Source organism: Panthera leo, chromosome A3 (genome assembly GCF_018350215.1).
Source record: "Panthera leo isolate Ple1 chromosome A3, P.leo_Ple1_pat1.1, whole genome shotgun sequence".
Classification (NCBI taxonomy): Eukaryota; Metazoa; Chordata; class Mammalia; order Carnivora; family Felidae; genus Panthera; species Panthera leo.
Genome location: NC_056681.1, coordinates 94,828,420 through 94,852,962, shown reverse-complemented (window position 1 = coordinate 94,852,962; position 24,543 = coordinate 94,828,420). Strand labels below are relative to the sequence as shown.

General features: G+C 38.7%; 1 protein-coding gene and 1 non-coding gene across 10 annotated transcripts in view; one reads left to right on the top strand and one right to left on the bottom strand.

The window, feature by feature from the left end:
* CTNNA2 (catenin alpha 2) overlaps positions 1-24,543 on the bottom strand; it is a 1,100,619-nt gene that overhangs the window by 957,777 nt on the left and 118,299 nt on the right. For 5 of the 9 annotated variants that reach the window (XR_006200794.1, XM_042932821.1, XM_042932826.1 and 2 more), the window contains exons 1-3: positions 19,115-19,337; positions 18,565-18,641; positions 2,779-2,885 (exon numbers count right to left, since the gene is read on the bottom strand). Coding sequence is in view for 8 of the 9 variants with exons in the window: in XM_042932821.1 (XP_042788755.1) it covers positions 2,779-2,880 (102 nt within the window). In the remaining variant the exon portion in view is untranslated. Of the gene's footprint in view, positions 1-2,778; positions 2,886-18,564; positions 18,642-18,903; positions 18,981-19,085; positions 19,338-24,543 lie in introns of those variants that run through there. The other 4 variants (XM_042932822.1, XM_042932823.1, XM_042932825.1 and 1 more) reach the window with 4 other exon arrangements.
* On the top strand, positions 16,770-16,872 carry LOC122216719. The gene has a single exon (XR_006201070.1). It is a non-coding gene; the product is annotated as a U6 spliceosomal RNA (small nuclear RNA).

The following is a 24,543-nucleotide window of genomic DNA, read 5'->3' as shown; positions in this document are numbered from 1 at the left end:
AGAAAAGCACCACAACCAGGGAATGCAGGTGCACACAGGATGCTGACAAAGGGAAGGAATGTCCTCCTTAAGGAACACAGCCCTAACAATACCTTGGCTTTAGGAGTTCTGGCCTCTAGAACTAGAGAGTAATAAATGTGTGTTGTTTTAAACTCCTAAGGTTGTGGTAATTTGTTAGAAAGGCAATTGGAAACATACTGATTTTGGTCTGGGGAGTAGGGTGCTGCTATAACAAATACCTAAGAAATGTGGAAGTGGCTTTCGAATGGATAATAGGCAGAGGCTAGAAAAATTTAAAGAATTTTAATAGAAAAATCTAAGTTTTCCTTGAACAGACTCAGTAGAAACAGGGCTACCAAGGCCTTGCTCGCAAGGACTCAGAAGGAATTGAGGTACATAGTGGAGAAAGCCTCTATTATCTGAGAGGATACCAAAATCATCATAAAAAGACTGTAGAAAGGCAGGTGTTAAAGGAGACGCTAGTGAGGGCTCACAAAAAAAATAAAGAACATGGTACTAGGAAATGGAAGAAAGAGTGACAGAAAGCTTGGATGAACTGTGTCCTACACTTATGCGGAAATCCAAATTTTACATGATGAAGATGGATATTTAGCTGAGGAGTTTTCCAGGGAGTGACCTGGTTTCTTCTCCCTGCTTATAGTAAAATGTGAGAAGAAAGAAAGAAATTGAGAAAATAACAGTTAAGCTAAAAGAAACCAGAACTTGAGGATTTGGAAAATTCTCAGCATATGTAGATTGCAAAAGGCACCGGAATTAGAAAACTCACTCTCAGGAAAGCATGATCTGGAGAGAAAGCCAGTTGTACGTCTGGATAACCTTTGGCTTATGCCTTGGAAGGACTGAAAGCTCAGAGTATTCAGTCATACAGAGTGCTCTTTGAAGAGTTTAGGCATGTGACTGCTGGATCTCCAGCCATTTCAGCAGAGGCCAAAAATGAGATGGGATTATCTGGGAATTTTCTGTGAAGTAGCCTGTTTTCTAACAGAGTGAACCCCAGAGACATACAGGGGAGAACTACACGTTTCTTAAGAATGTTATATCCAGTGTTTCTACACTGCCAGTTTGGACTGAGAGTGACAGAAAGGATACAATTCAAAAGGGCTGTTGGACTCCCAAATGCTATAGACAGGAAATGTGCTGATAAAATATTCAGCTGAAAATATGTGCTACCCTTCATGAAAAAGGAACAGCAATTCTTAGGGTGTAGAGCCAGGCGCATAGGGCAAAGCCTCAGGCCACAGAGGATTATTCCCAAGCTTTCAAAACTGAGGGAATTTGCTCAGCTGGATCTCTAAATTGCTTGAGATTGATAACCATTTTTCCCCCTTCCACTTTCTCCCTTTTCAAATGGGAACATCTGTAACTATTTTCTTATGTCTGTGCCACCAATGCATTTCGGGAGCATATATTTTGTTTTCTAGTTTTACAGGTAACAGATGGAGAGGAATTTTGTTCAGGAACGGATTTTAACCAGAACCTTACCGAAACCTACTTTAGATGATTGAGATGACGAGATTTGTAATTTTTAAACTGATGAAATTTTGATGAGATTTTGGACTTGAGAAGATTCTATAATAGGTTGAGATGTTTGGGGAATCTGGGGATATGGTGTTTTCCATGTGGGAAGGATGTGAATTTTTGGTAGGGGGGTGGGCACAGGGCAGAATATGCTGAGCTGAATAATGATTCCCAAAGATGTCCGTGTCCTACTTCCTGGAAACTGTGAATATGTTATCTTAAATGGCTGTAATTTGGTTAAGAATCTTGAGATGAGATTGTTCTGGACTATTTGAGTGGGCCCAGTATAATCACAAGGGTCCTTATAAGAGGAAAATATGAGGAGATGTGAGGACAGGGAGCAGAGTTCAGAGTCAGAGAGAGATTTAAAGATGCTACGTTGCTGGCTTTGAATACGAAGAAGGCATCAAAGAAGGCAAGTGGACTTCAGAAGATGGAAGAGACAAAGACACGGACTTTCTGCCAGAACCCCCAGAAGGAATGCAGTTCCACCAACACCTTGACTTTAGGATTTCTGACCTCCAGAACCTAGGTAATAAATTTATGATGCTTTAAGACTCCAAGCTTGTGGTACTCTGTTATAGTAGTTAAAGGAAACCAGTATGAAGGGCCTCCACTTAACTTGGTATACCTCCCTAAAAATATACCATAAAAACCTTGAATTTTCACATTCCATGAATTTCTGGGTTTAACATAGCAGATAATATGCTTCATAAGGTACTAAAAGCTAACTTTTAAAACTTAAATCCTGAAGATATTTTTTTTTCTGTTGACAGTCATCTTGTGGAAATGTGGTGAATGTGACAACAGAAAAAATGGAACATTTCAACTTTCCAACATGATAAATTCTCCAACGTAAACTAAAGAAAAAGTAATACACTTTGCTCTTAAATATTAACAGTTCTTCCCAACTGTGCACTAGCATCTGAAAGTGAACTGGGGATAGTTTATTTAGACTTTGAATTCATGACTGCAAATGAGAGCCCCCTTCACCAAGGCCCCCTCTTTAATGATCTCATCAACCTAATTTCAAACATCATACGATGAGTTTGTTAAAAGGCACTTCAGAATGTTATTGGGCCATAAAACTGTCCATAGTTCTGGCAGTAACGTGCATTCAGTAATCAGCATTATGGCATGATTTATTTGCTTAGAGATTTCTAAGGTTTTTGAAATGTTACCATATAATCACAATAGAAACATACACACGTAACAGAAGTATTTCAAACCATGCCTTACCTGTGTAACAAGTGGCTCCAAAAGCCTCTCCACTGTTAGTGTCCGGATTTCCAAACTTTTGGGGTCCCATTTTAAAATGATCGGTGAAGTTGCCGAAGTCATGCTCCCTATAGAAACACACATTACTGGTAAGAAATAACGATTACCAAAATAATCTGTTACCTTGGGGGTTCAAGATAAATAAAACACCAAAACTCAGAACATACTTGGAGGTTATATGTCTCGTTAAAACCTGTCAAATTAAAGATGGGGAAAGCAGAACTATGTGAGGCGGTGGTGTTGGAATCAGATTAAAACCTGAGAGCTCCTGATGACCCCTGTGTACATTAGACAAACTTCTGGGATTCAACTAACACAGAAATATTTCACTCACTCAGTATTTAGTACATGTATCGATCTGCTATGTGCTGGGAAAGAGTTGGACCTTGACTCCAAGTAGTTTACGGTTTCAAGGTAGAGAGAGCCAAGGTAGGCAACACTTACATCTCAGCATGACCCAGGAATGCAGAGGGCTATGGAAAAACTGAGAAAAGACACCAAACTGGGGCTGGGAAACCAACAAAGATTTTCAGGAAGCACAGTAAATCTACCATGATCACCAGATGAGGGATCTATTTCATAACAAATAGCTACTTTGTTTTCTTCACATCATAACTGGCCACTGAGGATATTATACTCCCTGTGGCAGCTGAGTTTCATCCTCTTAAGTAGGAAAGATATTTTGCAAACTGAGTGATGACGGTTTTGAAAATTAGCTTGCTGCTATATACATACTCTCTGATTGCTCACTGCATTTACATTCTTGTCCCATAAAATTAGTGTCTGATAAGGTTATTTATTTCATTCTAAAGCAATCCTCTCCTACCTAAGAACCACTGATGGGCGGGTAGCATTCTCCCACATATCAAGCACAAAATATGGCCCTGGCCTCAACAGAATAAATTATACATTCTATCAGGGGTGTGTTTCTCAGTGAGAAATTGACTGCTCTTTGCTGAATATATTTTGACAACTAACCACTAGACAAGCAACCTTAGAATGTACAAACTAAATCTGAATCATTTGCTTTAATACCACTACAAATCACACTGTTCATAGCTATTCTCTTCTTTTGAATCAATGTCCCCACTCCATTCCCTCCTTATAAATCAATGTAGATGATTATTGCTATTAAAATTAACACGACAAAGAAAGCCTATCACAATAGGCACACGCCTCTTCACTGCACTGCTACAGCAAATACACCCAACAAATGTGCTTTGGCAGGGGGAAAAAAAGGCAAAGATACAGTGTGCTGGTATTTTACCTCTCTCCAATTGCCATGTTTAAAAGAAAAAAACAAGTACAGCGATCCAACCATATAGGCAGATTTAGATTGGTATTCCTTCACAACAACAATAGTTGGCACAGATAAGCTGCCTGTCCTCCAAAAACCTAAAAACACTTTACACATTTCCCATTCACACTACCAACTGACAAATGGTAGCTCTGACATGCATGGAATTCTGCTGTGGGGCCGCACACCTTCTTGTGCCATGGAAGGGTGAAGATGCCAGATGTCTTCTACATGCACGTGATACCATTGTCCCCACTGAGGCCAGATCTACCTAAATGATCTTGGTCCGGTATTTATAACACAGTTTTTGCAAGTTCCCTGAAAGTGTTTTTCAAGCTCTGATGGAATAATGTGTGGCAAAATTATGTTGATGCACAAGGAAGTCCTATAGGAAAGCCAGATAACTAGCAGTGAAGTCATTTTAACACAATGTGAAAGGTACTGGGTAAGACTGTGTAGAGAGTTGCCATTTGTTGCATGAACATGCTTGTGTGTACTGGTAGAGAAAGGAAAGCACATAAAATCTTCTACAGATAATCCAATTCAAAACTGTAAAGAAATGACATTCAAAAAAATGCTGAGATGAGAAACAAAAATGCTAGGATAATCACATCAGAGATACTAGCATGCATCAGGCAGAAATGGGAGACACCGAACAAAGACCTCAAGCCAACTGTAAGCCAAGAAGCAGAGTTAGAGCCTTGAGTCCTGAAGGTCACATAGCCCTTATAAACCTAAACATGAAAGGACAAGAGTTGCTGGGTAAATCACTTGACTTAATTCATTCCTGTGGAGATTAATCTTTTCAGTCACTTCTTGTGACACAGGTAAGATTCAATAGCAAAAGGCAAGGAAAGGTTATATGGTGTTAATTTGTTGAAGAGGAAAATCTAGTCATGGAAACTTTAGATGGTGTTTTCCCAGCCACTAAGTTTTTTATATGGTTTCAACTAAAACTAGGAATTCTGCCTCTATTCTATGATATTTTCGTAATTTGGCTTAATATCCAAATTACCAAGGACCAAGCATGAGAGATGGGTATTGCAATATCTCTACCTCATAACCCAGGCTATCTATCTATTGAGATCTAAGTTTCTCACTGAATTGCCACTAAGGAGCATCCTCACTTCAAGCCAGCAATTGAGCATGAGAAAGAGGAAGGTAAGAAGCTCCTTTGGTTGTACTACTTGAGCCAGTATATTCCTTGCAATCTGTTGCTTTTAGAAGAGTTTATGTCTTGCTATTTGGTGCACACACTTGATTGCTTTCTAATGGACTAGGCCTTGTACTGGAAACATTTTCCCCATCAAAGCCCTCAGCTAATTGAAATTGCATAAAAACAAACAAAAAAATGATTCCATTCTTGGCTAATGATCATAACCTTAGTCTCCTATATTCAACTATTGATGATCTTCCCCTTCAGTGCTGGTAAGGATAGATGATGGCACAGAAGAGACAAACAGTCACAACCTCTAGAGCAGAGAAATGGGGTAATTACAGTCAGTAAGTAGAAATGACAGTGTGTAACCCCCATGACAAGCATACACAAGATGTCTGACTCTTAACTGAGAGGGTCATCCCACCTGTGCTTTCAATATTTATAAATTCATAAGGGCAAAGAAAACATAGGCTTTTAAGGTAGATCAAGTGATTATTCAGTAGTCACCAGCCTCCATCCCTCACCTCAATGAAAAGAGAATGCCTCCCCACATCACTGAGGCTGGGCTTTGGGCAATGGAATGTTAGGAAATATGATGCGAATAGACCTTTGAAATATGTTTGTGTGGTTAGACTTGACTTCTTGTGCTACTGCTTCCTGCGATGAGAGTCATGTAGAGTTCACTGGTCCTACAATGTAAGAAATACATGTGGAGCAAACCTGAATCCAAGCTGCAGCTGGAACCAAGACCAGCTGAACCAAGCCTGGTCAGCCAGCTACCAATCAATCCACAGACACGGCATCAAGAATTAAATGCTTGCTATTGTCTATCACTGAGACGTTTTGTCATCAACTGTTATTTAACAATAGCTAACAGAATTATGGCTAATAGACCTTTGTTTGAATGAAGGCTTACAATTTATCAACTCTGTGATGTTGTCCAAATTACCTACCCTTCCTGAGCCTCAGTTTCCTCAAATGAAAAATCAGGACAAGTGTTTTATAGGTTTATTGTGAGGATTAAATAACTTAATGGATAGAAAACATTTCTGGAAATATTATTACTGTTATTATTTTCCAAACATTAGGTATCTTCTTCTGGCAATTTTTTATCTCTAGGGGGAATATGGAAGCACCCATTAAAAACAGAGATCCAGGGGTGCCTGGGTGGCTCAGTTGGTTAAGCGTCCAACTCTTGGTTTTGGCTCAAGTCATGATCTCTTGGTTTTATGAGTTGGAACCCTGCATCGGGCTCTGTGCTGACAGCGCAGAGCCTGCTTGGGATTCTCTCTCTCCCTCTCTCTCTGCCCCTCCCCTGCTCACGCTGTCTCTGCCTCTCTGAGAAATAAATGAATAAACCTTAAAAAAAAAATAGAAATCCAAATGGACTCTCTTCTGAGTGGAACAACCAAACTGACTTAAAGAAGAAGGCAAGAGAACAAATGGAGTGTATGGTCACATACACCAGCCTTTCATCTCTCCAAGGATGGAATGACATTGTTTCAAATAAACACTACACAATTGTACAATTAATGTAGTCTATTTTGCCCACAAAAGAGATTCTAAGCAAAGAAAATGCATTTTTTTTTCAATGCTTTAAATTCAAAGGAAAAAAATATATTTATTTAACTTGTTTTTGATAAGGAGACTTAGAACACTGATGGCACATGTGGAAAAGTAAAAAGCAGGGGCTGTAGCAGAAGTCAGCAAGGTTGTCTTCATCCATACATCATGGTTTCACAAGCCCAAAAACAACCTCTTAGCAATTTATTTAATCTCTGAGAAGATTTTCTTCTTGAAAAGTATCAAAATATCAAATATCCCTGAAAGGTGCCAACATGGTCTACAGGGTAGTATCTTAGATAATTTCAGACTCTCTTCATGGGGGTAAAGACGAAATGTGGGCCAGGATGCTAGCAACCATCTGTCACTCACACCAGAAAAAGCAAAACCTGACAAAAAGAAAAGCCAGAGTAAAACAAGGCCCCTTATAAATAGCCAAGGGTCAAGTGCTTTGTGTCTTTGGACAGTGTCCTGATAAAATTCCTTGAGGTTGCCTTCCAGGGAAGGTGATAAATATGTTAATGGAGTGCATAATTCAGTGCAGAGATTCCCTTTCTAGGCATTCTTAGAAAATGTCTTCTGAACTCTCTGCCTCACCTTTCTGAGTTTTCACCGTTCCTACTCCTGTTCTTTTGCAAAGCAATGGTCCAGGAAGCTTTCCAGTTGTCCAGGAGGCCCCCCAAACCTGTCTTCCTCCATAGAGCTCCAGCTTCAGATTCTCTTTACAAATCTGTCTCTTCAAAACTGAGCTCCATTGCCAACAAACTCCGTGAGGCTTTATTAGCTGACAGGCTAGCTTTAGTTGACAGGCAAATTGAAAAGAAGTTAATGGCTAATACGGAAGTTTATTCACCTATTCCACACATACGATGTTGAATCAATTGCTTAACTGAAGCTTCAGTTTCATCACTGTAAAATAGGGATGGTAATACCCTTACATAATTCATGAATTTGTTCTGAAAATCAGTGAAATAATTGCATAGGCAAAAAGTGCTGGTTTTACTTCTTTGCATGTTGTCTGTTTGGATATCCAGTTCAAGATGTCCATTGGGGTGGGGACCCATGGAGACCCTGTAAGGGAAGATGCTTGAAAACAAAGCTTTGTTAAGAAAGTAAAAGATATGAAAATGAGATAATTTTCTAAATTTCTTCAGCATTTCAAGAATCTAGACTAGAAACACTGAATCACATTGTTACTTTCATGATTAATAATACTGGCTAGGGGCGCCTGGATGGGTTAGTCGGTTAGGTGTCTGACTTCCAGTCAGGTCATGATCTTGCAGTTCTTGAGTTCAAGCCCCACACCCACTCTGTGCTGACAGCTCAGAATCTGGAGCCTGCTTTGGATTCTGTGTCTAACCTCTCTCTCTACCCCTCTCCCACTCACATTCTGTCTCTCTCAAAAATAAGTAAACATTAAATTTTTTTAAAATAATAATAATACTGACTAATGATCTGGCATTATCATTACCTCCCATCTATAGATAGGGGAACTAAAGTATAAAATAGTTTAGAAAATTGTCCAAGGTCACAAAACTTGTACCTAAACTGCCTGGCTTTGGTGTCGGTGTTTACAACAACAATGTTTTATTACTTCTAAAGAATTCCTAGGCTTAGTTTAATGCCAACATTACTATGGAACTTCTGAACTAGGGAGGAGAATGGAGATATGGAGAGAAATGGAAAAACAGAGAGAGAGGAGAAGAGAACTGACAAAAATGAATGTTACATAAGGGAGACACAAATGGCACAAATGGCAGGTGCCCTGATACACATGTGGAGCCCATGGGAAGTGTGGCTGCACTTTCTGGTGAGACAAAGCAGGTCCTGAGTTCAGTTTCCTTCAGATATCTTTGGTACCTTGGGGCAAGAATGAGATGCACACAATGAGGCTGGGCTAGCTAGTGAGCAACATAACACCCTGGCAAAGCCAATAAAAAGACCCTGTATGAGTCACACCAAGTAAACAGAATTTTGACCCCCATGGCCTTGAACCCCTTGTGTTCCACTCGTGTGTAGGTCACATTACATGGTAAAGGGGGACTTTGCTGATACAATTATGGTCACTAATCACTGGATCTTAAAATAGGGAAATGATGCTGTATTTATCCAAATGGGCACAATATAAAGCTGAGCCCTTAAAAATAGCATTCTCCTGGCTGGCAGTGGGTAAGAAAAGGAGTCATAGAGATGTAGCAGACAAGAACGTAGGTGATGCAGTTGAGGCAGAAGAGCATAGGGAGGTGGGGGCGAGAGGATGTCAGGTGGAGCAGAACAGCATGGCAGACGGACTCAACCTATTGTTGCCAGAAGCGGCCATATGCAAAGCACATAGGAATCCAGGTGGGTTTTGAGAGCTAGGAGCTAAGAAGGCGCTGTGGCTGAAAGCCAGCAAAGAAATGAGGCCTCAGTACCACAACCACCAGGTACTGAATTTGGCCAAAACCCTGAATAAAGTTTGAAATGGATTCTTCCCCAGCACCTCCAGTAAGAAACACAGCCCTTTAACATCTTGGTTTCAGTCTTGTGAGATGCTAAGCAGAGGACCCCGCCAAGTCCACTCGGGCTTCTGGCCCTCAGAGACTATCAGATATTAAATTTATGTTGTTTTCAGCTGCTAAGTTTGTGATAAGTTTTTTATGGCAGCAATAGGTGGCTCTCAGATCACACAACCACCTGGAGGGCACGTTCAGACACAAACTGCTGGGACCTACCGAGAGAGTTTCCCGTTCATCAGGTCTGGGGCGGAACTGAGAATTTACATTTTGACAGAGGGCATTTTTAACAAGTTATAACATTTCCAGATGAGGCTGATACTATTGGTCCAGGAATCACACTTTGAGAACCACTGTTGTAAACACAGACCATAGCCATGCATGCCAACAGAGGAACAGTGATCGGAAACACATGGGATATCTCTGTGGAGACTCTAGGATCAGTAATAATACCACCTCTTTTATTATTACAATTATCACTGTAATTGTTGTCATTACACTTTCTAAAAGGTATTTACACTTTTTAGGGGATCCAATGCCTTGAAATGATTCTCAACAGGAAAGCAGAAGGGTCATATTTAAATCAAACATGGTTAGGGCACCTGGGTGGCTCAGTCAGCTGAGTGACTGACTCTTGATTTTGTCTTGTGCCATGATCCCAGGGTTGGGGGATTGAGCTCCCCATCAGGCTCCACTCTGAGGGTGGATCCTGCTTGAGATTCATTCTCTCTCTCTCTCTCTTTCTCTCACTCTCTCTCTCTCTCTCCCTCCCTCTGTGCCTTTACCTGGCTCAAGCTCTCTCTCTCTCTCTCCCTTTGTCTCTCCCCTGGCTTGAGCTCTTTCTAAAAAAAAAAAAAAAAATCAATCAATCAATCATACATGGTTTTTCAAACAGGTACCAATTCCCAATCTCTCCAAAAGTTCCAATATTTCCCCCTGGCACCTTTTCCTGTTACAATCACTGCCATCATAGTGATCACTGTGAAGAATGTAAAGTAACAGTAGGAGAGAGTCACCCACCTCAGTTAACCAGAAGCAGAAACAAAGGTCAAGAAATACTTGCTTAATGGAGAATAAATGTTTCCAAAAAAACCCGTGTTCCTAAATAATTTTATTTTCAAGCTTTAAAAACATCTTCCAAATATTTTTTCTGAAACACAATAGTAGTTCTATTTTCCTATTGTTAATAAAGACAGCTCTAATATCTAGGTACCCTATTGTAAGAGGTGTGTGTGTGTGTGTGTGTGTGTGTGTGTGTGTGTGTGTGTGTTTTCCTGGAGTTCAGAAGAATATGTGGGTATGGAAATATAGGCAGGGGTAGAAGTTGAGAAATAAAGACAGAGAAGGATAATCGATAACCCTTCAAATATCCCTAGAAAGTAGAGATCACACTGATTCCCCCCAGAATATACTCTGTTGCAATGGAACTGGGTTCAAATGGAAGTAGGGAAGAGGGATATTGGTACCCTGTGGTGCCCTATGTAGAAAGGGCATGGCCTAGTGGTTTAACCATGGAAAAGAGTTGCTTCTTATTTTTCTTCCATTAACTGTGCTCAATTTAAGCTCATTTCCTCTTTCTTTGACTGTAAGGAGGCAGCATACTGACCATTACTGTCTTCTATATAACCATTCAAAGCCCTGGCTCAATGAACTGAGAGATGACCCAGGATACAAGTCATAGCTGCAATTATAGGATCCATCACCATTTTTATTCAAAGTTGAAGTGATATGTAATTTGCAACAGCTCTTTGCTCTTGCAGTTATCTGGGGAGTGAGGCAGTTATCTTGGATACCCTTAAAGCAAAGCTGAAGACTAGCCTTCAGTATTATAATATCTGTAAGACCTTTCTTTAAGTACATCCATACTTTTTAACAAAACACTTAACAAAAAAAATGTTCTGAACAAAAATATCATTCAAATAATTTCAAAAGGCTGTAATAACACTTCATGTTTAAGCATAAATGCCTACTAAAGGCTACCTGAATATTTTTTGAAAATACTAGTATATTCTCCTCAGAGCCTGTTATTTCTTCTACACAAATAAACAAAGCTTCACCAAAAAGGAATATATGAAGGAAGCTCCACAGCCTCAAGACTTTCAGGATAACAAGTTTAGACTAATAATAATATAGCCTAGAGCCTGCTGATTAAAAAAGAAATAACCATGTCCATATCTTACTGAAATGGGTTTTTTGTACTTACAATAGCATACTTATAAAATTTAAAACTATGTGCCAACTTAATAGAAATTCACTACTCCTGGAGTATGCTAATAGAAAGTCAGTACTTTGAAGTTCAAAATGAAAACTAGTATCTGTCAAATTCATTTCCTGGCTTTTCACTACATTCAGTCTCACCATTTAAATTCATTTTGGAGCATAAAGAAACTCAATCTACTCCTAAATTATGGCTTGTTTTCCATTTGGGTCTAAAACTATGTGATATGCAGGTAGGCAATGCTCACTCTGTATGCTCTGTTAGGTTTCCAAAGTCCCAACAAAGGATTCAGTTTTTCTAAACAAAATATACTTGGCCAAAGGTGAACATTTTCCTACCTATCATCATTCAGCAATGTTGCAGTAGATTTGGGAAGTAGATTCCAAACACTGAGAATAAGACTGTTAATATTTTAGATAACATATTTTGGGGAAGTATCTTTATAGTCCATAAGTAGCTTCAAATTGTTTAATAGGAACACAGCTTCTTTGGCAATTAATTTATTCTATGTCCTTCTAACTTCCTGTAAATTAGAATTCCATATGCAACGATTATATAACTCTAATCTTCACCAGAATCTCAACATTTCATATTCAGAGTACAGCAAAATAATCACCAAACTGCTCTTTTTATCTTCAGTCTCTTTAATATAATTCAGTCCAAACTAATCATCTAATACACTCCTTTTCTAGAAAACAAAATGACTGCTTAATTCTCTTTCCCAACAAACTTCAAGTCCTCTTTGTAGCATGGCTCGGCACTCCACTTTCTGACCGTGGTCTATTGGATCTTATTTCTTTAATAAAAATCTGTTTCCATCAGGTTTGGGCCACATTATAACACCTGGCTCATGCTGCTTCCCAAAGTCCCCGCCTGAGTGGGACATCCTCTTTCTTATCATACAACATCCAAATATTGACCTCCTCCCACTCATCTTCTCAATGACTCCTACACTGCTACTGCATTTACAGTCAGGAACAGAAGATCTTACGTTTTTCTTTTTCTTTTTTTAATTTTTCTTAATGTGTATTTATTTTTGAGACAGAGAGAGACAGAGCATGAACGGGGGAGGGTCAGAGAGAGGGAGACACAGAATCTGAAGCAGGCTCCGGGCTCCGAGCTGTCAGAGAAGCTCGGGAGCCCAACGAGAGGCTCAAACTCTCTGACTGTGAGATCATGACCTGAGCCCAAGTCGGATGCTCAATGAACTGAGCCACCCAGCTGCCCCAGATCTTACGTTTTTCAAATGTGGTTTGTTGTTAAGAAATGGCCATCAGTTTTACATAACCCACTTGATTATAAACTCATTAGGGAAAACTCAAATCAAGTTTTTTAGTTCTTTCCATCATCTGTAGAATATGACAGGGTGTTGGGTCTACACTCTTCAAAAATGTTTGATTGAGTATGCACATATAAAATAAGATTCAAATAATTTTTTCAAGTATAATTTTTAATCTTTTCAATAGTGGAGTCCATTTCCTAGAGAAAAACATCTTTTAGACATAGTTTTAGAGATATTCTTTGCTCAGTACTTACTAGCAACCTAAGCGATATTTTGGTATTGTTTAGAAAGTATTACTTCCTATTAGAGATTCTTTAATTCACATATTTAAAAATACATAGTTTCAGTGGTTATTTTAACTGTGTCGCTAGTTTTTAGTTATTATGTTTTAAAACCGGGTGTCATTTTTGTTTAGGAGAAACTTGGGCTTCTTTCACCAGACTAGTGAGGTCTGCTTTGATATTTCATTCACTGCCAAGTTCCACATGAGGAATTGTTTGCTAAGGACTCACATGCTCTGTAGGTTGGACCATAATACCTTTTAGGAAGTCTTCCTTCTCTTCACCAACCCAAATTACCTTTTGTCCCCAAGGCCCTGTGACTTTTCCTTTCTCTGAATTCCATCAGTGTTCCATCTAAGTAGAATGGTCACTACATAGCATTTAATTTGAACACAAATTGCCTTGTCTTGTTCTCTATTTGCTTCATATAAGTTTTGTCCTCTTTAATACACTCAGGGACAAGGACTCTGTACCCTTCACAATGATTAGCGTAGTGTTGGGTATTTAGTAAAAATGTTATGATTTGTGGACTTCATCCTTTGCCAACTTCAAGCCTCACAATCACACACACACACACACACACACACAAAACATGACTATAGTTAAAATGCAATACTAAGGCTCTAATGTAGGGGTTTCAACTGAGAACACCACTTTAGATGTCACTTATCTGAAAGACTAAACAAAAAGTGGTTTTCATTTCTCAGAATGCCTTCAAAATTCTAGAAAGAAGTTAAATCCTGCATGTCCCTCCTTCTTTCAATCGTTTATCCATCCAACTGTTCACTCATTCACCGCATGTGGACTAACCACGTAGTATTTCCAAGGCCCAGACAGGTGCTTTGGGAAACACCAAGGTGTTTCAGACTTGCTTAAGGCTCATTGGTGAGCCAAGAATTGCTCTGCCTCATAGACTGTAAAAACAGAAAACATTCATCAAGAAAGGAGTGCTCAGAGAGGAGTTCAGCTAAAAATGAGCATCTGTAAGGCCATGATACTCCCACATCCACAGGACACTTAGATCAGTTGAAAGAGAAGTAACCGACAGCACCTCCAAATGTTGCATATGTCGATGGAGCAATATTGAGTAGTTTTTGCAACAGAAAAATGGGGAAAGAATCCCCTTTAGATTTGCTGCCAGAAAAGTGCTAGAAACAAAAATGAATCAGATTATGAAAAAGCATTCCAGTAACCCAAGGACAAAATAAAGAAAACAGAGTAATCATAATATTAAGATACAATATAAAAAAATAAATGCAGATATTTAGATAAGAGGCGTTTTAAATTGTTAAGTGATTTAAGAATACTTAGTGGGGGGCGCCTGGGTGGCTTGGTCGGTTAAGCGTGGGTGGCTTGGTCGGTTAAGCGTGGGTGGCTTGGTCGGTTAAGCGTCCGACTTCAGCTCAGGTCACGATCTCTCGGTCGGTGGGTTCGAGCCCCGCATCGGGCTCTGTGCTGACAGCTCAGAGCCTGGAGCCTGTTTCAGATTCTGTGTCTCCCTCTCTCTGTGACCCTCCCCCGTTCATGCTCTGTCTCTCTCTGTCTCAAAAATAAATTAACGTTAAAAAAAAAAAAAAAAAGAATACTTAGTGGGGCGCCTGGCTGGCTCAGTTGGTTAAGCATTTGGGCTCTTGGTTTCAGCTCAGTTCACTATCTCATGGTGAGATACGCTTGTGAGTTTCAGACCTGCACTGGGCTCTGCGCTGGCAATGCAGAGCCTGCTCAGGATTCTCTCTCTCCCCCTCTCTCTGCCCCTTCCCCACTCTCTCTCTTTCTCTCTCTTAAAATAAATAAATAAACTTTAAAAATACTTAAGTAGTACTTAAGGATTTGTATTTTTTAAAGCAAGCTCTAGTGAGTTACTATATTTTATTTTAAAAATCAAAGTTAAAACCGTACATGTGCTGGTGAGTTAGTAAGGAATTAAGTCACAGAACCTCAGACAGAAATGACTGAAGCCTCCCACCCCTGCCTCTTTCAGTCCCCCAAGATGAAGTGGCTTATTCTCCAGGTCTAAGGTCAACAGGCCCTGTTGTGCATCCAGTAGCAGCTACAGTAGTAAATGGGAGCGAATTCACTGTATTGTTATCCTTGCCCCTTTCTTTGAATTGCTAATCTTGAAAAGCCATAACACATTACAGCAATTATATTTGCTTAGAAGTTTTTTTTTGCAAGGATTGATATTTGAGCACCTGTGATACTGAGCCTATATTCCCCCTGATAAATCACCTTATTACATTTGTTGATAAAGAAAATCATACGTGAAAAACAAAAACAATAAACCAGCTTTCCTTCTGGTCATCAGTGGCATTTAATTATGCGCATATGAGCCAAAACACCACGTCAGGTGATATGCTTTGGTAAATACAAAAATAAAATGTAAAATGGCATTACGGAAATGCATATGAAGTTCTGTTAAATCCATACATTTCAAGGGAGTAATCCTTCCCATTTAATTCATAATTTCACAACAAAGATTTCATTGAAAACTCCTGGCCACTGGCTACAGTCTATTATCAGTATTTATCATTTTATGTTCCTCTCATCAAATCCTTGTGTGCTGGACTGCATTGGAGCTCTTGATCACTGGGAGAGACAAGATGTGTCAGGTCACCAGTACACAATGAGCACTCACTCTGCGCAGTAATTAGGCACTTCACATATACCACCTAATGCTATCCTCTCATTTCTGTAAGGTCAGTAAGATCACATCCCAATTTTGCAGATAAGGGAACTACAGCACAAGATGTTAAGTCATTTTTCCAAGGTTAATGGAGTTTAACCAAGATCTGTTCCCCAAATCTGTGTTTTTTCCCAACATGCAGTTCAACTTCCCTAGGTTAAATACTTTACTTTGCAGGTAGTAAGTCTCAGGGGGCAGGCAAGTTAAGAAAATAGATGGCTTCAAGTAGCTTCACAGAAATATATGGATAATAAATCCCAAATGGATCATGTAAAGTAAAGCATTTTGGGAACGTTCCTGCTCTTTTAATTTGTCAGAGAAAACTAGACGTTTCTAACATGCATCTCTTGGTACCACTCTCAGGACATAAGTGATCAGATCACTGTGGATCTGATCCAATATGGCACTTCTTTGTTTCATGCATATTCCAAAAGTCTTCATCAAATAACTGAATACAGGTGAGTATCAGCCATTTCATTCTGAGGTGACCAGAATCACCTCAGGCAACCATCTGCAAGCTATTCAACATCTTTTTCCACTCTCACCCCCTTCCCAATTGCCTTATTGTAAGATGGGGTTTGTTTCCTCTTTCCCACAACTCATCTTTTCCTGCCTCCTAAGGCTTCACCCCTGCAATCACAACCTCTTCTTAATATCCTTAATTTATCCCCCTCTTCTGGTTCCTTCAAGTCAGTGGAAAGTCTTGTCCAAGTAAAAAACTAAATCAAACCCCTTTCAAACCAGAAAACAAACAAATAAAAACCTCCATCATACTCCTCTGTTGCCATTTTATGCTTCCTGTCCCCTTACATACTGACTTCTGGAAAGGATGGTCTATGATCCTTTTTCGACTTTCTCACTACCCACCTATTCCCCATCCCACAACAATCTGGCTACTGCCCTCACCATTCCACTGAAATTAGCCTTGCACAGTTACAAATGATCTTCTAGTTGCTTAATTCAATGGACACCATGTGCTTCTCCAGCTTATATACTAAAATTGGAAAGACGTGGAGAAGATTATCATGGTCTCTGGGCAAGAATAATAAGCAAATTCATGCAGTGCTTCATATTTTTATAGTAGGAACTCATTTTGTTATATATAGACATATCTGGTTTTGGAGAATATATTTGCATACAGAAAAAGTAGAAAGATACACATCAAAATTTTAGCGGTAGTTATGCTGGGTGATAGGATTTAGGGCAATTCTTAATTTATACATACAAATATACATATTTCACTACATATGCATGTGTATATATATGTATATACATATATATTTCAATGTGTCTAATGATATTTCTTATAAAAATATATTTCTTATCATAAAAATAAACATATCACCTCAAAAATTCAGTGACCCTTTCTCAGTTCTTTCCTTATTTGACCTCTAAGCAGTATTTGACAGTAATACTATTATTCTCTTGGCTTAAAGGACACCACTCTCCCCTGCTCTTCCTCCACTCTCTTGGCATCTTGTCCTTAGTCTCTCCCTCTTCTATGCATAGTGTCTGGGTGGGCTTCAATCATGTCAGTGGCTTATATGATGCTGCAAACTCCCAAATCTATTTCTCTAGCTCAGGATTTCTGCCCGAGTTCTAGCCTCCTATATGCCATCATTTACTAGGTTTCCAAACACTCCAACATGAACTCATCCTCTTTACCCCAAAATTGGTAATTTTATGCTTCTATAGTCATATGTCAATGAACAGAACCACTATCAATCTCCCTTGTCAGAAATGGAGAAGTCATTCTTTATTCCTTTCCTTTCTCTTACCTCCTACATCAAATCATCACTGCTCTCATCAAGGCTGTCATCATTTCTTCTTTAGGGTTATTGAAACAACCTCTTGACTGTCATGTTGGCCTCAGTCTTAGCCTCCTCTACTCCCTCCTCTATTCTGCAGCCTTAGTGGTTTTTCCAAAATATAAATTACATCATGTCTGTGTTGAAAAGCCTCTGATGACTCCCTTCGCCTAAGGATAAAGTTCCAATTATATTTACTGTCCTCCAGTATAGACATTACTCAGCATTCATCCACCTTACATTTTCAGTCTTTGTGAACTCTAGATTTAGTGACTGCTAGCGATTCTCCAAACATTCCATATTTTCTGACACCTCTAATCTTTTGCCCATGTTACTCCATCTCCAAAAACCTTCTTCCCTGTTTTAAGTTGATTTACTCTCAGTTATCCTTTGAAACTCAGCTCGGGCTTCATTTGTTGACCCACTTAGACCACACTTGCTCTCAGAGCACATTTGCTTCCCTCTACTGTGCTAGGAATCACATTCTATTTTAATTATTCATTCATTTGTCTCTTTAATAGTAGAATGTTGAGATCCTTGAGGCAAGGACTGTGAATTTAATTTTTATAATATACACATAAGTAAACAATTGGCATAAAAAAGGCAACTGCTTCCCAGCAGATACTAAACAAGGTCTCTTGAATAAATTTACCTATAAGATATTTCAGTGTCATTCTTCAAAAGTCACTAAAGTAAATATAAGTGCATCTAAAGGTATTTGTTCAGCCCCTGTACTGACAAGTTAAAGAGCTCAAAATTCAGGAAGAGCTCCAAGAAAAAAAAAAAATCAGAACTTGAATTAGAGCCATTTTTACTGACAAGCATAAGGTCTTTTAAGCTGGCACTTTGCTGCAGGAATGCCATGATGTAATGCAGGGAACACAGCACACGAAGTGAGAAAAACAGTTTCTAGTTATATCTTTACTTTCCAGCCACCCAAATGATTCTCTTGGCAAATCACCTGCTTCATCTGAAATTGTAAGGCAGCACCTTTACGAGCCTGAAAGAACCAGATGGTCTTCTGTATTCCCTTTAGCACTAAAATAAATAATTATAACATTTCCATGAGCATGTGTTTCAACAAATTATTTTCAGTTCTTATAATACAAACCACATAATATACTAAATATATATGATAATTGGGGGGCTTATTTAAGTAAGGAGGTCCTTAAGGACTACCAAGTAAGCTCTGTTAAATAAATTGATATACTGTCTTTTGCACACTGGTGGTATTACTGATCTCACAACAGGAAGGCATGGCTCTACATGCCTTGGCTCTTCAATACTAGAGAGAAATTACCTGCCACCAGTGAACCTTGATCCAAACTCCTCCCTCTAATCTGACCAAAGACAGGCATACACAAAATGCTCCTTTGACTAAATGGAAAACAGAGGGAAACAAAAGGCCTCAAGTAACACTCAAGACAGAATTCTATTTAAAATATAAGATAATTAATATGGAAAATATGGCATCTCACATACATCTTCCTCCACTAATCCTCAAAACTTACTGCTCTTTCTCTTAAACACAAACTCAATTCATTCAAATATTGTGTATCCACAGGTTTGTGTTAGGGCCGGAATCTTTTTCCAGCCCAGGGAAGAGACTTCTAAGTATTCCATGGCAATTATGTGGAATTCCACATCACTGGAATTTCCACTTTGCCATTTTTTAGTTCAAGTTTGGGTTTGTCCCCAAATGAGATCTGACAGCAAGTGAGCTGTGGACTTCTGGGAAAGGTTTTCCTAGAGAGTAGGCAGATCTGTTATTCTTCCTTGTGTGCTACTGTAACTACATGTAACATTCCGGCATCCATTTGTGACAATGAGGGGAGACCATGGCAACAGCTGAGGATAACAGAGTAGAAAAAAGGAGGGTACTTTGGTCTTTTATGACAACAATACATTTAATTAACCAAGAGTGAAACCATCCTGTCTTTAGAAATAGTAGATATGATTTCATATTTGCAGCCAAAATCCTTCCAACTGATAAAATACTACTGAGTGTTCTCAAATAGCATTCCTTGTGTTGAAATCGGTGGGCTTGTGATACATACGAAGGGATTGGCAAATTATAACCTGCAAGCTAAATCTGCCCACCAGCTATTTTTTAAGTGAAGTTTTACTGGAACACAGCCACACTTTTCTTGTATTGTCTGTGGTTGCTTTCCTGCTACAACAGCAGAGTTGAGTACAGAGAGAGTATAGCCCACAAAACTGAAAATATTTAGTATCTGCCTCTTCACAGAAAAAGTCTGTCAGCCCCTGTTCTGTGCCAGCAGATCTCAACTGGGGGCTGTATCACCCAGAAATGCTTTCCAGGCGCCATTTTGGATGTTCTGATCATTGTGAAGTTGTACAGGTCAGGCTTAATGTTAAAATCCTACATGACAAAGGATAACCGCACCCAAAATGCCAATAGGGATCCTGTTGAGAAACACTACTCATCGTCACTATGATAAGCCTTAACTATGTGCCACATCTTGGGCCCCATGAATTATACTTCACAGTGCACCTACCACCTCAAGTTGGAAGGACTCACCTCCATAGGCGAACAGCAAACTAAAAGCATAGTACTGAGCACACCATTGATCCTCACTAGACATTTATTGATTAATTACAGTAAATATATTTACCATGATTTGGGGGCTATTCTTTTAAATTAGAATTTTCCAGTTTGGAAAATTGTTTCCATGCAAGCACAACCTTCCAAGTTCTATTCTAAAATACAAGTTGGCTCTGCACACAATTTTTATTGACGCATATTTTATTTTATACTCATGAATTTTTAAGTGCTTTCTACTTTCAATTTTACAGAGTGATTATAATTTCCTTGGAGTTGCTTTTATATTAAGCAGTATTTTATAAATAGTGATAATTATTCTAATTCCTGCTTTAATAAAAGGACCTTAAAATATTTTATTGAAAGGAACTAAATCAGCCTCACTATAGTATAGAGATCTAAACTTGAGGAAAAAACATATGCATCTAAAACCACTGTAATTGTTTCACAATCAAGAAATATATAATCTTAACTATATAGTCAGCTGAAACATGAAAATTATAGGGGTTTTAAAATACGTAAATTGCATCCATAAAAAACAATTCCAGAGACATAAAACAAATCTATCCTCAGTGGCATCACAGGTCCTATATATCATAATTCACCTAAAATTGCCATTTCAGTCAAGAAATTGAACTAACAACTAGTTGGAAAACCAGGCTAAAGTACTGTGCTTCATTCACACCAGAAGGCTGAAGTGGCTTAGATCTTTAGGAAACAGCCAAGTGGCACTTCAGTCTTTCATATTTGGGCCACTTGGGTTTTCTTCCTGCTTTACAAAGTATATAAGGCAGTGTGATGAAGGCAATAAGGTGCACTAAACTTCATATGTTGCAAATATTATCCCAGTTTACTAAATCTTTTCACGTTCTTTGAGAGGATTTCTTGCATATTTATAAAACAAAACCTCCTAAAGTTCTCCTAAATATTGAATAAAGAATGCCACCAACTTCTCTACTATCTAAAATGGTTGCATTGTGGGGCACTTGCGTGACTCAGTCAGTTAAGTGTCCAACTTTGGCTCAGGTCATGATCTTGTGGTTTGTGGGTTTGAGCCCCACTTTGGGCTCTGCGCTAACAGCTCGGAAGCTGGATCCTGCTTTGGAATCTGTGTCTCTCTCTCTCTCTCTCTCTCTCTCTCTCTCTCTCTCTCTCCACCCCCCCCTGCTTGTGTTATCTCTCAAAAATAAATAAACTTAAAAAAATTAAAATGGTTGCATTGTATATATGAAACTTATTTGCTATGTAACATCCCCCTGATTAGATAGCAAATATTGCTAAGGTATCTCTGCCTGGGAGACATGCAGTGGTTCTGAGACATTGGACAGTGGGAACGTCATTTCGGCTTGGACCTCAAACATGAACAACTACCCACACACACAAAGTGTAAAATATTCCTCTCATGGGTGTATAGGACACTGTTCTTACCAGTATGGAGATGGCAGACAGAATACACACAGGACCACACACCCAGATAAAGAAAACTATTTGGTTGAACAGAAAGATAAAAGCAAAATTAGGAGATAACACATACATCAAATAGCATTATGAGCACAGCATATGGTAAGAAAGGCAAACCTCCAAAATGAATATGCTTATAGGGAATACTGAGAAATACACCAGAGAAACTCAAGGCCCTGATAAAATGCAGCAGAAAAAAAACCCAAAACAAAATCTGCTATGGGATGAAAGAGGATCCTACAACCTAGATGAAAAGAACACAACCAGAAAAACAGGCCTGCAAGCCTGCACAATAAAGGGTTTTGACCAGTTTTCAGTGAAATAATATATCCAGGGGCACTGGGTCAGTCGGTTAAGCATCCAGCTCTTGGTTTCAGCTCAGCTCATGATCTCATGGTTCATGAGTTTGAGCCCCACATTGGGCTCCACGCAGACAGCACAGAGCCGGCTTGGGATTCTCTGCCCCCCTCTCTCTGCCCCTCCCCCATGCACACTATCTATCTTTGTCTCTCTCAAAAATAAATAAATAAACTTTAAAAATTTTTTAAAGAAATTGTCATGCAAATATACCAGATCATTCACACTCTGTTATATATTCATGTGTAGAGCAAAATGTACATAACTCTCAGCTTAATGACAAACTCAGTTCTCTACTCTCACCACACACACAAAAAACTACTTGGTTCTAGAAAGAAGTTGAAGGCCTACCCACGTAGCACTGTTTACCATGTATACCTGGAACCAGCGTTTCCTATGTCACCACTACAATCAAGGCTGTAATACCCAAACAAGGCAAAAGTTGGGTAATAACACCACTTTTAAACTAGACTTTGAATTACACAAAATGATTTATCGTAATTGGGAAAGAATTACAAAATACAGATAGAAGGAAAAATTATCTCAAATTCCACTCTTAACACTTCGGTGTATGTTTCATGACAGACTGTTTGTTTCTGTGTTTTATATTTACTATGTGTACTGAAAGTTTTTCTTTAAAATGGGGTCCAGCATGTGCACTGTTTTAAACAACCTGTTTTGTGCCCAAGATCAAAACATATGAAAGAGCATCTGTACATTTTTGGGAACAAATACTCTTTGCTCTTCTACATAAACAGTTGTTTTGACGGTAAGCTGGTACTGTACTTTTTGAATTAAAATTTTTGATTCTCACATATTTTCAATTTCAATCAAATCAATTTCCAATAATTTACGTTAATGATAAAATTTATAAAACACGATTCTCACAAGTTTCATTATATTCTCATAATTTGGAAGACTGCATAAAGGCCAGTGTAGCTGGAACACAGAAAAAGAGACAAGGGTAGGATGGAAGGTGAGAACTGGGAAGGGACAGGTCTCAGGAGGGCTCATAGCACACGGGCAAAAATGTGGATTTTGTCCTCTGTGCAAAGGGAAACAAATGTGGAGTTTCCAGCAGTACAGAGATCAGCTTATTGCAATTTTTATGATCTCCTTCACCATGCATATGACTACTCTAAAGTCAGAGTTGTTAGGTTTCTGAAAAATATGCCTGAAGAGCCATGGAGAGGGGAAAAGAGAACAAAGCTGCTGTCTCTTAGATAAGAGAGTAAAAACTCCTGAGAAAAATCTTAGAGGCGCCTGGGTGTCTCTGTCAGTTAAGTGTCCAACTCTTGATTTGGGCTCGGGATATGATCACATGGTTGTGGGATCCAGCCCCACGTCACGCTCTGCACTGTCAGCAGAGCCTGCTTGGGATTATTTCTTTCCCTCTCCCTTTGCCCCTCTCCCCACTCACACTCTCTCTCTCAAAATAAATAAATAAACTTAAAAAAAAATCTAAAAATATAAGAACTATATTGTGAAGCTGAAGAAAATAAAATTAACAAACAAGTTGGTGACAGTGGAAGATAGTAAGTCAGAGGTCATCTAAAAGGCACGGAAGAAAAATTCCATCAGGGAAAGAAAATAGGTTAACAAAAATTAAGTAATATTCATGGTTAAAATGAGAAATCTGAACTGCTTCTATGGAACAAAAATAATTCAGTCTTGGACCACTCTTAAGTGAAATGTTATTAATTCTTTAAAAGCATAACTACTTAGATTTTCAATAAAATTTTTATAAAGAAAAAAATTCATTTGTTCCACAATTGACAACTTCATCAACTTTAAGCAACATCATCAACTTTAGATTAAAAATTTTTAACGTATTTTTGAAATAGGAAAACCTAGGTCAAAATATCAACTAAGTTGCTCAAGGACTTCTCAAGAATGACTTAAAATCATGAATATTCTATTTTTAATAAGTCTATTCTATGGAAATATACAATCTCTTGAGCAAAGAATTCATCATTAGATATGATATCTTTATGATTTGGCACAGTGTCAAGGCTATTCAAGGAACAGTATGTTTCCCCTCATTAAGTATGATGTCTGTATTGAACAGCATGTTTTAAAGACATCGAGTGTCAAAAACCTTGAACAAGAAATGTTAACACTCTGATAATGTGTAGTTAAACACTAAATAAACTAACAATATACTCCAAAAATAAAGCATCAATTGAATATATTTGGACCGGGAGTTACTTATGTGAAAAATTTCTAAATCCACTTGAAGCACAAACATTAACTGTCAAAATACGCTACAGTGGGATCCCATTTTTATGCCAACAATGGAAAAATAAGATTTAATAGAGAAGTGCCATGATACAACAAAGTGGGTGGGGGGGGGGGTGGTGACCATACGTTTATGAAGACAGAATTCAACCTGTGATGTAATTGCAGTTAGGATGTAACCAGGCCTGAAATAGCAAAACCGCACTTTATCTGTTCAACCAGATTTGTCATACACCCACGGGAAATGTGTTTCTAGGAGGAGGCGGCAGGCAATAGTGTACTGGGCATTCACATAATGATAATCATCCTACAAACTTCCCT